Here is a 12052-nt window from a genome sequence, read left to right as displayed (position 1 = left end):
TGTTTTTATTTACATTTTGCACAGTGTCCCAACTTTTCTGGAAACGGGGTTGTAACATCTAAAACTACCCATTTCTATCTGGCCTCTTATATTCAAATCTATATTGTACAATTCATTACTGTATAAAAAAAATAGTAGCATAAATGTGGCCTTCAGATCTGTTACTGACACTTTTTTCAAAATGAATCATACTGTACATCACACACCCCTTCAGCCAAAAACACACACAGACCAGTTCTACCAGCAGAAAGACAAACATACCTGATGAACTGACCTTAGTCTCCAGTGTTTGACATTTCTCTCAGCTGGTCAGAGAGGAGTTTCTGCTCCAATCGGATCAGCTGCTTCTGCAAGGACACATTCTCCTCCAAAACACTCCTCAACTGCTCATCAAGCTGCTCCTTTAATACAAAATAACCAAAGCTTTAGAAACGGGAGCCAAGACTTTATTTCTATAATTAATTAATCTTTCGGCTTCTTGTTGATTACTAGCCACATCAAACCATTATGCTTTCCGTCATTTCATATCAGCGTCACCAGTCATAGTCCCATTTGTTTTTAGTTCCATTTTATTAATAGAACTCATATTGCCCCCTACACTCCCTGTAGTGTATTACAGTCTGTCAGAATGACTGTGTGGATCATATGAACATTACAGAGCACTTTTTAAATGAAACAATAGAAGCCATATCGCCCCCTACACTTCCTGTAGTGTATTACAGTCTGTCAGAGTGACTGTGTGGATCATATGAACATTATAGAGGCTTTTTAAATGAAACAGTAGAAGCCATATCGCCCCCTACACTTCCTGTAGTGTATTACAGTCTGTCAGAATTACCATGTGGATCATATGAACATTATAGAGCGCTTTTGTTTTTAAGTAGGCAATGAGATGACCTTTCCTGATTGATGATGAGCCCACCATCATCAATGTCACTAATGGCTAACTGATCTTGTTCACATAGCATATATGCCAGAAAATTTTCTCCCAAAAAATACTTTTTTTGGTCAGTTCTATGTTGTTTTACAAAAGCCACACAAGTGGTCAGCCAAATGTAGTTGGTTTATAGAGGTTTGAAAAAGTGGGTGAATCTTTTAATATGATTCAGTCTGACTACCTGATTCATTCTGAACGACTTAAACCTCTGATTAGACTTACGACAGAGCCGTATGCTCTCCGCAGCTGCTCTGAGAGACTCTGTATCTCTGACTGATGCCGTCTCTTCTGCAGTTCTGCCTGGGTGTTCAGCGTTTGGATCTTTTCTCTCAGAGCCTTCATCTCCTCTTCTCCACTCACAACCTCCTGCTCCATCATGCAGAGGATACGGACAGCTTGCACTGCAGACACAAGTTGTAGAGCACAAGTGATGTTAGCTGGGATTTACACAGTTTACACTAGGCTAATTGGTGGGGTATAAGCTTCCAGTGCTTGTTAGCTTCACTAGCCTTGTAGTTCCCAGTGCAAAACTAAAGAAGCAAACTTTAGAAACCAAACAAGTCTTGGCTGAAGGAATATATTATGGGTAACTGTGTAAATCTGCCAGTCATGCTCAATCAATGTAAGTGTTCTCCAACACACTTCCATTTACGATAAGATAACGTAGCAAGGAAGTAACGCTCACTACTAAAACTGTAGTTCCTCTACACTGAATTTCTCTCAGAACAGGTGCAAGAATATAAAACACCAACGCCATGCAGAGGCAGAAGCAGCAACCCAATAATCAGAATGACAATCACTTTACTGGTCAAGTGCATCTGCACATATAAAAAAATCTGTCTTGGTGAAACTGTTGATTCCATAAATTATCAATGCAAAGGACGATCACAAAATATATCCAGTATGTAAACTAAATTATAAAAATAACTGTTTGTTTAAGTAGGCAGATGACCAAGGACATAAGAGCAGATCATGGACAGCACAGAGTATCAATTAGCTTCTGTGTCCATGAGTAAATCCCAGCTTCTGTCTGGAAGATGATCACTTACTGAAGAAGTGCTTAGTGTTGTGGTTCTTCTTCTTCCCAGCCCAGTACTCATCCACCAAACTGAGGAGCAGCTCCATCGGTTTCTTATAGGCTCCCTGAGAATAAAATCAGCATACAACAAAAATTATTATACTAGAGAAGACATTAAACACTATCAAGAATACATTAATGTAACGTCTTTACTATATAACATGCGGGAACATCATCTTTTGACAGTGCAACGCAGTGTTGCCAGATTGGGTGGTGATTTTTGTTTGATTTGGCAGGGAGAAAAATGTTTTTGCAAGATGAAATAATTTGGTCTGGTTTGTCTTTTTTTGCAGCTTTAAAAAAAATCATATAAAACAAAAAAATTGCATTGATGATGCATCTTTATTATACACAGCATTAAAATTATGTCAATACATTGAAAAGTTTGACATTTGACAAGTTTGTGCCACATATGCAATTAAATCCTGTAATATTTAGTATCACGCTTAAAGTGCTGACCTTGTCCTGATTTGTCTCAAGCATCTTGTAAGGGCTTTTCAGAACATTTCAGTGTAAAACTAAAGAAGCTACCTTCAGACACCAAACACGTCTTGGCTGATCGACTACTATTAAGGTAAGGAGGAAAACTGGGTAATTTTGATTCGTCACTGACCTGCAGCTTTAATGAATCCACTTACCTTGTGTAGCTTGTCTGCTCTCTCAGGTTTAAGCGAGGGTCTCTGTGGATCTCCTTCCATTTCAGTCTTTCTGTACGTTAGTCTTGGAGGGTGCAGCACTGGGTTTCTTCCACTCTCTGAGTAATGTTTTACTACTTCAGCTTTCTTATCTTCTCCCATAAAATTAAGAGAGAGTTATCAACACCAAATAACCATCATGTTATGTATACATCTGGAAAAACATATGAAACTTATTATATTACCTAATGCCCCTAAAGAAACAACAGAACATTCAGTGGAATATTTACAGCCACACTTGGAAATACCTTTCAAAACTGGGCTTTTGTAGCTGGGATGTGGCGTGAAGCTGCTCTTAGCCTGTATTCTGCTGTGTACGAGGCTCTTTGCTGGTTTTTGCCGTAGATGTTCAGGACTGTGTCTTGTTACAGATGCATTGAAGAAAGTGACTCTGGGGGCATCATTTGACTTCAGAGAGGACCGCCGCTGGACAGTGTGCTGGACACGAGTCTCTGGTCATGGCAGAGGAAAATAATAGCAAAGAAATATTCAAAGTGTGACATTTTACTTTTATTTATTTCAATGCTGGATAAAAATGAGTTAAAATGGACATCGGATATTAACTGGTGTTTGCCAGGTTAACAAATACAAAGCAAGTTTTGTTTTTTTGCCTCTTATACACCTGATTTAAGTCTATGTAGAGCAGAAAATCTCACAAAGCTCTGGTGCCCAAATTCTCCGGAACTGGTGTTGGGCAACACTGAACTGAACAATTTGTACTGGCAGATGAAATAAAAATATGGAAATGTTGCCCCCTTGTGGACATATAGTCAAGAACAGATTATGCACTCACCATTCTTACCGTGCGCTTTCCCAAGACTTGGCTCAGATTCCTAAAAATAAATAACAGTTAGACAAATCAAAACATACTCAGTATGTATGCTTAATGACTTTAAACAATGATGACTAAAACAAGTGTTTTATTATCAGGAGATTAAAAAAAGACGCACCTGATCTTGGGCAGATGACGCATCAGAATCATAGCCGTTAATTAAATGTATAGTGTCAGAGGGATTGTCTGGAAAAAAAAAAAAGGGAAATTTCCACATTAGAACAGTAGAGTCAGTCCTAATATATTGCAAAAATTTTACACAGATTATAAAAAAGATATGCTGTGTTAACTTTAAGTAGGTAACCAGGTGTTGCATTGTAAATTACAATTTCAAGTTCAATAAAATCTCAATTATAAGGCAAAATCTCTGATCGCTAATCACAGATCACATTTTCCAGTTCAAAGTATAACATTTCAGACTGCGGAAACATCACAGCACAGGACACAGCAAGCAGGTCCTGACCAATAGTTCCAACAGGCAAAGCAGATCCTGCTAACTGCTGTGTGCTGGTTCATTCACTGTTTTATTCACTGCATTATTAACTAACACTGCTAATGTAACAGCACTGTAACAGTGGTTTAAGTATGCGTATGTTTATGTAGAGTACTTAAGCCGATGATTTTTCCTAGCCTACCTGGGGAATGACTGGACTCTCGTCTAGTTTTCTCTTCAGTCAAAGGGGAACCTTCTTGCACCGCCGTGTTCCTGTCCTCACTGAATTTGTAATTTAGAACAGTTTCCTCGTTACCTTCTCGAAGAGAAAGCTTTGCCATCATCATCTTGTTCACAGAGGCAATCCTGTGATCACTGCTCCTGCAAAAAACATTCAAAAAGTAATTAAAAAACCATAAGAAGAAAAACATGATCTCTCAGTCCTCCATTCATCTATACACAACCCAGGACTCAGCCAGCTCAGGACTTGGATGTGAACAATGGACTAGCTGAGGGTCCTCAAAAACTTAAAGATGAACTCCAGTGCCAAATTTAATCTTTTCCGTGTAATGACATTCTGTTAGATGAAGTACTGATTTGAAAATGACTTTGGGTCCAAATCAGGACTGCAAAAAAAAAAAAAATACTGATATTCAGTTATCCATGTGAATTCATCAATTAATAACAGATTAATCTGCTTAAATGTGGCCTGTAAATGTGAAGAGCTGAATGAATAAAATGTCTGGCAATGTTCTGACAAACTGAGATTCACCAAAGGCTAAATTACCACCGTGGAAAAAGCATGCGGTGCTTTGTTTGAGCCTGTGGATACATTTGAGCTACAGTAAGTAATAAGCAATAGCTAAAATATAACAAAGCGATATAATAAAAATAATGTAGACTAATGTTAAAGCTCTTCAGGCCAGCCAGTTTAACATGCTGGTTGAGCTCTGTGTGAACAGGTTTCCAGGACAAGTGGAGGGCATTTTTTTCACGTTTACAAAATGATTTGTATTTTAAGCTAATTAAGCAGCAGCGTGTAGTTAGTTTGCTAAAGTATGTAACGCTCAGAGAGGACGAGACTCATCAATACTTTTTGTACTGTGTGTGTGTGAGGTGGTTATTAAAATGTTGAGTGATTTGTTGAGATACACTTCATTATCAAATTGAGCTAAACAGAAAATAACTTTTTCATTAAAATATGTAAAATAAAAAAGTGACCCTACTGGACTAAATGCTAAAGAAGGGCAGTAAGATAATCGGACACTGCAGCCTTTTGATTACTTTTTAAGATTTGTAGCGGTAGAGGTAATGGACTAAGGAACACAGCATGCTTACTAATAAACACTACCAACCCAGAGTACAGTCTTAATCACTGTAAAAACCCCAGGTGTGCAGAGAAAGTCACCTGTTCCCCTTTTCCTCTGTGAAAGGCTGAGACTTCTGACTAGGCTTGACCGCTGACTCAACAGAAAAGTGCATCAGAGCTGCTTTTCTCTCTCGGTCTCGTACAGGAAAGTCGTCTGTAAGAGAAGGAACAGAAAGAAATACATATATTTGCACGTACGCAACACAAACTGTTCCTGTTGTAGGACAATCTTGTTTATTTGAAGCAGCAATTTTTATTATAGGAGACAAAACTATTAACTAAACAAACCTATGAGGCTCAAATTGTCAAAGATTTATTATTTTACTCCATTCATTTCTGACAAGCACATTTAGCACGTTAAAACTCCACAGGAGGTGAAGCCACCGCAAAAGTTAAAGGGCCCAAATTTACCTTCATCTTTTTTTTTAATAAATTAAAAATAATAAAAATAAAAGAATGTGATGTAGTACATACACATCATTTGCTCTCCAGTCCATATATGGAAACTAAGCTATAAAAACAGCCTGTTTTGAATGAACTGTTTCTGTGATGTCACAACAACCAACTTATTTGCTCACATCAGGACCCCCATGGACCCTCACAGAGCAGGTACTATTTGGGTGGTAGATCATTCTCAGCACTGCAGTAACACTGATGAGGTGGTGGTGTGTTAGTGTGTGTTGGGCTGGACTGAGAATAGTCCACCAACCAAAAATATCCAGCCAACAGCGTCCTGTGGGCAGCGTCCTGTGACCACTGATGAAGGACTAGAGGATGACCAACACAAACTGTGCAGCAGCAGATGAGCTATCGTCTCTGACTTGACATCTACAAGGTGGACTGACAAGGTAGGAGTGTCTAATAGAGTGGACAGTGAGTGGACACAGTGTTTACAAACTCCAGCAGCACTGCCGTGTCTGATCCACTCAGACCAGTACAACACACACTAACACACCACCACCACGTCAGTGTTACTGCAGTGCTGAGAATGATCCACCACCCAAATAGTACCTGTTCTGTGAGGGTCCATGGGGGTCCTGACCACTGAAGAACAGGGTAAAAGGGGGCTAACAAAGTATCAGAGAAACAGATGGACTACAGTCTGTAACTGTAGAACTACAAAGTGCACCTATACAGTAAGCGGAGCTGATAAAATGGACAATGAGTGTAGAAACAAGGAGGTGGTCATAATGTTATGCCTGACCGGTGTAACTGTACCATAATCCACTGAAATGATATGTTCTAAGCTGTACTGACTCCACACACCCCGACTCGTCTACAGGCTTTTTATTTTGTTGTTCTGTTTTAGAACAACAAAGGGTTCTTCCTTTAGGTTATAAAGGGTACAAATACGAACTTTTTACCTGGAAAACTTATTTAAGGTTCACAATCAGACCTTAAAACCACTGTTGTACCTTTTAGGGAACAATTACATTGTTTGTACCTCGATGAAGGAAAAATGTACCTGCACAGAACCTTTATTCCTAACAGTGTAGGATGTAGGATACAGGCCCTTTAAAACTTTTTTTAACAATGTGCAGGTCCGTTTAACATGAAATATTCACAGAAATTTGGGTACGAGGTTCTCTTACGACCACAGTTAATAGTACCTTCTTAAAGATGTTTTTTCAAGGGTTCTTTGGTAAAGCAAATGGTTCAATACAGAACCATGAACACTCAGAGGACATACTGCATGAATAAAGAGATTAAAGAGCATCAGGAAAGGGTTCTTCAGATTAATGGAGAATGTGCTGTAGATGGTTCTACAGAGAAAAGTTCTTCTTTTCCTTATAACAAGGTTCTGTTGTTTGGTTGTAACAGCAGAAGAACTCTTTTCTACACAGAACCCTTTTTGAAAAGGTTCTCTATTAAACCATCTGCAGCACATTCTCCATCAATCTGAAGAACACTTTCATGGTCAAAGAACTCTTTAATCATGCAGAGGGTTCTTTGAGTGTTCATAGTTCTATAGAGACCATTTTCTTTACTAAAGAACCCTTGAAGATCTTTTTGAAGTGTGTAGTTTAGTAATCAATGAAAATATACCGAGTTTACGAAGCTTGGAGATGGCGTGGACTAAATATAGACGGTAGTATGGATGTTTCTGCACAACAGGGTTCAGCCTCAGGTCCAGCTCCTCCAGATTCTGAAGTCTGCGTAAGGCTAGGACGTCTTCAAGAGACGACAATCTGTTGTAGTACAAGTTCAGTTTCTCAAGCAGCTTTAAGTGCACAATGCCCTGCAGGTTTCAAACAAACAAGAGGGAAAAATACAAATTTTTCAGTTTTTGACATCATCTGAAAATATCTGTGGGCCTTTGTATTGTGTGTAAATTAATGAATGGAACAAAGAAATGATCTAAAATTACTTGGAAAAAATTCTGGTTCCACTGACTTACATTAAAAGTAGGTTTTTTCCTTCTCCTGTAAAGTTACCATTTTGGAGATACGAGGTTTTGTTCTGACAACAGCGACATTTTATTTTCCACAAAGTTTTCCAAGGAAGCAAACCTTTGTTCTTGCGACTAGGATACAACAACTGCATTCCTCTACTTTTTTGTTGCTTTTTACTGTATCCATTTGCATTGCTTTCTAAGTTATAATTATGAAAAAAAAAAATCAAATATTCACTCTCAAGCCCTTGAAAAGATGTAAATTATCTACCGTAATCAAGTTTGAATCATTTCAGTATAGAACATTTTGATTAAGTATATATTTATAACATCTAGGAATAATAGCTCTTTGGCTTTTATGTCTCTGTGATGCTTGTTGTGTTCCTTGAGAAGGACACTACAATATTGTTTAGGTATTATTATTATTATTATTATTATTATTTCATGAAATAATTATCCAGCTAACCTGACAATGTTACCGAACTAAGTGAACCACAATACCAGTTACTTCAATAAACATCAATGAAATAATTGCCAAATATGTTTATATTGGCAAAGTTACTTTTGAAATATAATAGGTTACAAATTTCTAGTCACCGTGCTGAAAGTGCAATAAGCAATGAAACTATTTTAATTCCTTCAGAGTAGTGTAACTTATTACATGCAATTACTTAAGAATGGTTATATTTTACATAAAGCTTTACAGCTTTTCTTTTGATAAGAATAAATTCGGATATAACCTCAAACATTTATTAGTAACTGCAGTATCACTTTAATTCATATATTACATGATATTCCCTAATTTTAGTACCTTTTGATACGCTTTAATCGTGCTTGCTGGGGTTGAGGGGTGATCAGGAGTGTGGGCCAGACACGGTCTCCGTTCTATTCTACCAGACATGGCAACTGCCTACAGTACAGGAGCTGGAAATAGGTTTTTCTATCATCGTATAAGTGTGTGTAAAGTGACCATTTGGGAACCTTCGAGATCTTCAGCCTGACTGAGAGTCACTCTTACTGCCGTCATTAAGATGCATGATGGACACTATCTCTGAATCTCACCGATGACACTGTGTTCAGTTTAGTTTCTGAACAAACCCAAGGCTGCACTATAACAGTTTTGATTTGTAATGATGAATCACCAATTGTATATGTAGACTGTCTCATTTACATATCATTTGCATAAACCTATAACTGATTTGACCCAGCCTGTCCTACTCTCTCTTTCTACTTTGGATTTGTGTAAGCTTTTAGCCTTATTTAACCCTTTGTGTAAGGTGGTGAAAGTGATAACCTGTTAAAATAACTTTTTTTTTATCCGTTCTTTTAATTGTGTTTCCTCTTTCACGTTCCTGTAATCCTGAAAAACACTTTTTATTACATTTTATAATCCATTTTGCTTTTGAAATTCATTGTGTGGTGTTCTCTTTTTTAGTTTATGGGGTATATCGCATCACATACATTATGAATGGTTGTTTTAAATGTACATTTCCAAAAGTTTATCTTAATTATGCTGTGGAAAATGATAAAATACACAACAGCCTCTTCGCAGTGCTGACCTGTGTGCTGTGCTGCTCACCTGTACGGACTCCAGCGCGTTATGAGAGAGATCCAAACTTTTCAGACGGACAAAATTCTTCAGAGAAATCCCCAAATGGCATATTTTCCCTGTCTCATATGATCCGGGGAGGCTCAGTGATCGAACGTCTGCTAATGACACAGTAATTAAGTGTTAGATAGATTAGTTAGACATCAATATTGGCCTACAAGCAGCGTTGTAACTGTCAGCTAACGGCGTTAGCCTGCCCACGTTAGCAAACGACTTCAGACTGAATGTCTTCGTAAAATGCTGACGTAACGTAATTAACCGAATCCTTAGTTCGTTTATTAAGTCGTATGGTTTCTATACAGTCAAATAAGTCAAGTTTTACCCAAGCAGCTGTGCTGAAGGTTGAGCTTTTCTCGTATCCACTGCTCTGTTATGGATAAACCGTCTGCCGCCATAGTTTCAAACGGCCGGAGATGACACGCAGTGCGCATGCGCCTCAATCCGCTGTAAAATAACGTCAAAACACGATTTGTACGCTTCGTTTTTTGGAGTAAAAGCAACGTTAAACACCAGATACACTCATCTGAGTATTTCCAGGCGATAATTTCACTTATATTTAAGAATATTTGTGAGGAAGCTGCGCCGAGCTAGCTAAACAACCTTACACGTGACACAGTTCTTAAAGGGACAGTTCCAAAACCAAAGACTTAAAGGGGAACTCCACTGATTTTTCAAAAATTCTACATAATTAAATGGTTGAGATGTAAACACCGTCATTCAGAGTGGTTTGGTGTGAAATGCTCTGTTCTAGAGAAACTTACAGAGTCAGAATTGTTCACAGTGGTGGTGATAGGAACCAGATGTCCTCCTCTAAAAGCTCCCTCACAGAAGGTTACTACATGAAGTGGTTAAATATACTCTGCCTGATGTCTGAGACACTGTTTTGTGATAAGGTTTTGGCTTAAATTGTATTTTAATCTGTTCATGGTGGAGGGGTGTTGTGGGGCAAGATAGTCCAGAAAGAAAACTTATCAATTCAGATTTTCAACTATTTTCCCATCATCAACATTCCATATAAACTCAGAAGACTCGTGTAGGTTCACTGGTGGTTCTGGATAGTAAATAAAATGTCTATATTTGTGTTGTAGCCATGGCGATCCCTGGTTCCTATCACCACTGTAAAGACATCTGATTTGCTTCTTTAATACAAATTTGTAAAAAATCTTAAGACAAAAAGATGGGAATTTCTGTAATACGGCTCCTGATGCTCAGCGTGATCTCCCTCACTGCCTGGATCCTTGTGGTTGCAGCTCATCTTAAACTGAATTGTTGAATTGGAAATAAGAACACCATTGTCCACCACATTTTCAGTTAAAAATTGCCTGGGTGTGGTAGACCTACTCTTAAAATCGCCTGTACCTTATTTATGCTTTGCTGCTTCAACAATTCTAATTATTTCAATCCTAAACGTCCAACTGAATCATCAACTTTCAACTCTCACAAAAATGCGCCAAAACAACTGACCACTTTAGTGCAGACAGCTGAATTTTTATGGACGTGATGCTGACAGTGGCTTGCAATGATGAAGCCAGGAATGAGACTGGAGTAGGCTATATCTAATTTTGTATGTAAAAATATGTACTAGAATACAGAACAATCACAAAATGTTACATAGGATTTCATGAACACATTTTGTGGCCTTACCATCCCATATTTCACAATCGCTATTAGAAGTGTTTTACTTGATCATCAGACTCTCCAGTGTTCTCTAACCTGGAGTTTTTGGGGTTAGGCCCCCATAGAAAAGCAATCTTTAGTGTTATGATAATTATACCTCATTCACATTACTACTATGCACAGATATAATATACTGTGTATTTATCATTGATTGAAATAGTTTTTAGTTAGTTATTAGCCCACTTCTAACTTTAAAAAATGCTACTGAGAAAATAAGTGGAACATCCTGTTTTACCCTGTCCTTGTCTTTCTATGTTTCAGCCTTTGTTTTCTCGTTCCATTTGCTTTTGTTGTTGTTTTGCAAAAAGCAAAAAGTAATACAAATTTGGATTATATGGGAGCCTAACTTTAGCAGTCATAGGGTACTTGGATTTATGCAGCCACAACAGCAAAAATAATACTATATTTTTTTCCTCCAGAGGGGCAGCTCAGCAAAAGAGGCCAAACAGGCTATTACTCGGGCAACTTTAGCCCAGCCCTGTGCACATCCTTGCTTCTGAGCTTTTATTTGGAATGTTGATGACGGCAAAATAGTGGAAAATGTGAAAAATATACATGTTCTTTGGGGACTACTTTGCCTAACCATGCCCTGGATGTACCCCTCTGCCATGAATAGCTTTTAAAAATATGTTTTAGGCCAAAATCTCACCTCAAACTTTAGTAAAACAATGTCTCAGACAGTTTCATAACCATATAATGTAGCAATTTTCCACAAGGCAGCTTTTAAAGGCTTTCAGACATCTGGTTCCTATCACCACCACTGTGAACAAGTCTGACTCAGTATGTTTCTCCTAAACGGAGCACTCCGCGCCAAACTACTCTGAACGACTTTGTTTACATACAACCACTGAATTATATACAGATTTTGAAAAATCGGTGGAGTTCCCCTTTAAATGTGGAGAAAGGAACCGTTTCATCACTAATGACTACCTGGAGACCAGGCTGTGTTTAGGCCACGCCCCTCGCGGTGCTGTCATGTGATTGGTGTTGTGCTGTGAGCAGTGCTGCAGGCTGGCAGTTTGGTGAGGAG

The 12052-nt window shown here is 38.3% G+C and overlaps 1 protein-coding gene across 1 annotated transcript in view; it reads right to left on the bottom strand.

The window, feature by feature from the left end:
- The window catches only part of cep72 (centrosomal protein 72), a 56735-nt gene extending 46991 nt beyond the window's left edge, over window positions 1–9744 (bottom strand). The window contains exons 1-12 of the mRNA XM_036558076.1: window positions 9668–9744; window positions 9316–9443; window positions 7391–7583; window positions 5384–5498; window positions 4178–4356; window positions 3661–3728; window positions 3504–3543; window positions 2959–3162; window positions 2654–2802; window positions 1987–2080; window positions 1160–1338; window positions 275–401 (exon numbers count right to left, since the gene is read on the bottom strand). Coding sequence (XP_036413969.1) covers window positions 276–401; window positions 1160–1338; window positions 1987–2080; window positions 2654–2802; window positions 2959–3162; window positions 3504–3543; window positions 3661–3728; window positions 4178–4356; window positions 5384–5498; window positions 7391–7583; window positions 9316–9443; window positions 9668–9740 — 1548 coding nt within the window. The 5' untranslated portion in view covers window positions 9741–9744 and the 3' untranslated portion in view covers window position 275. The remainder of the gene's footprint in view (window positions 1–274; window positions 402–1159; window positions 1339–1986; window positions 2081–2653; window positions 2803–2958; window positions 3163–3503; window positions 3544–3660; window positions 3729–4177; window positions 4357–5383; window positions 5499–7390; window positions 7584–9315; window positions 9444–9667) is intronic.
- Window positions 9745–12052: the final 2308 nt, after the last annotated feature.

This window comes from Colossoma macropomum, unplaced genomic scaffold (assembly GCF_904425465.1).
Source record: "Colossoma macropomum unplaced genomic scaffold, Colossoma_macropomum, whole genome shotgun sequence".
NCBI lineage: Eukaryota > Metazoa > Chordata > Actinopteri > Characiformes > Serrasalmidae > Colossoma > Colossoma macropomum.
Note: the sequence above shows the minus strand (reverse complement) of the source record. Positions and strands in the feature narration are given on the sequence as shown.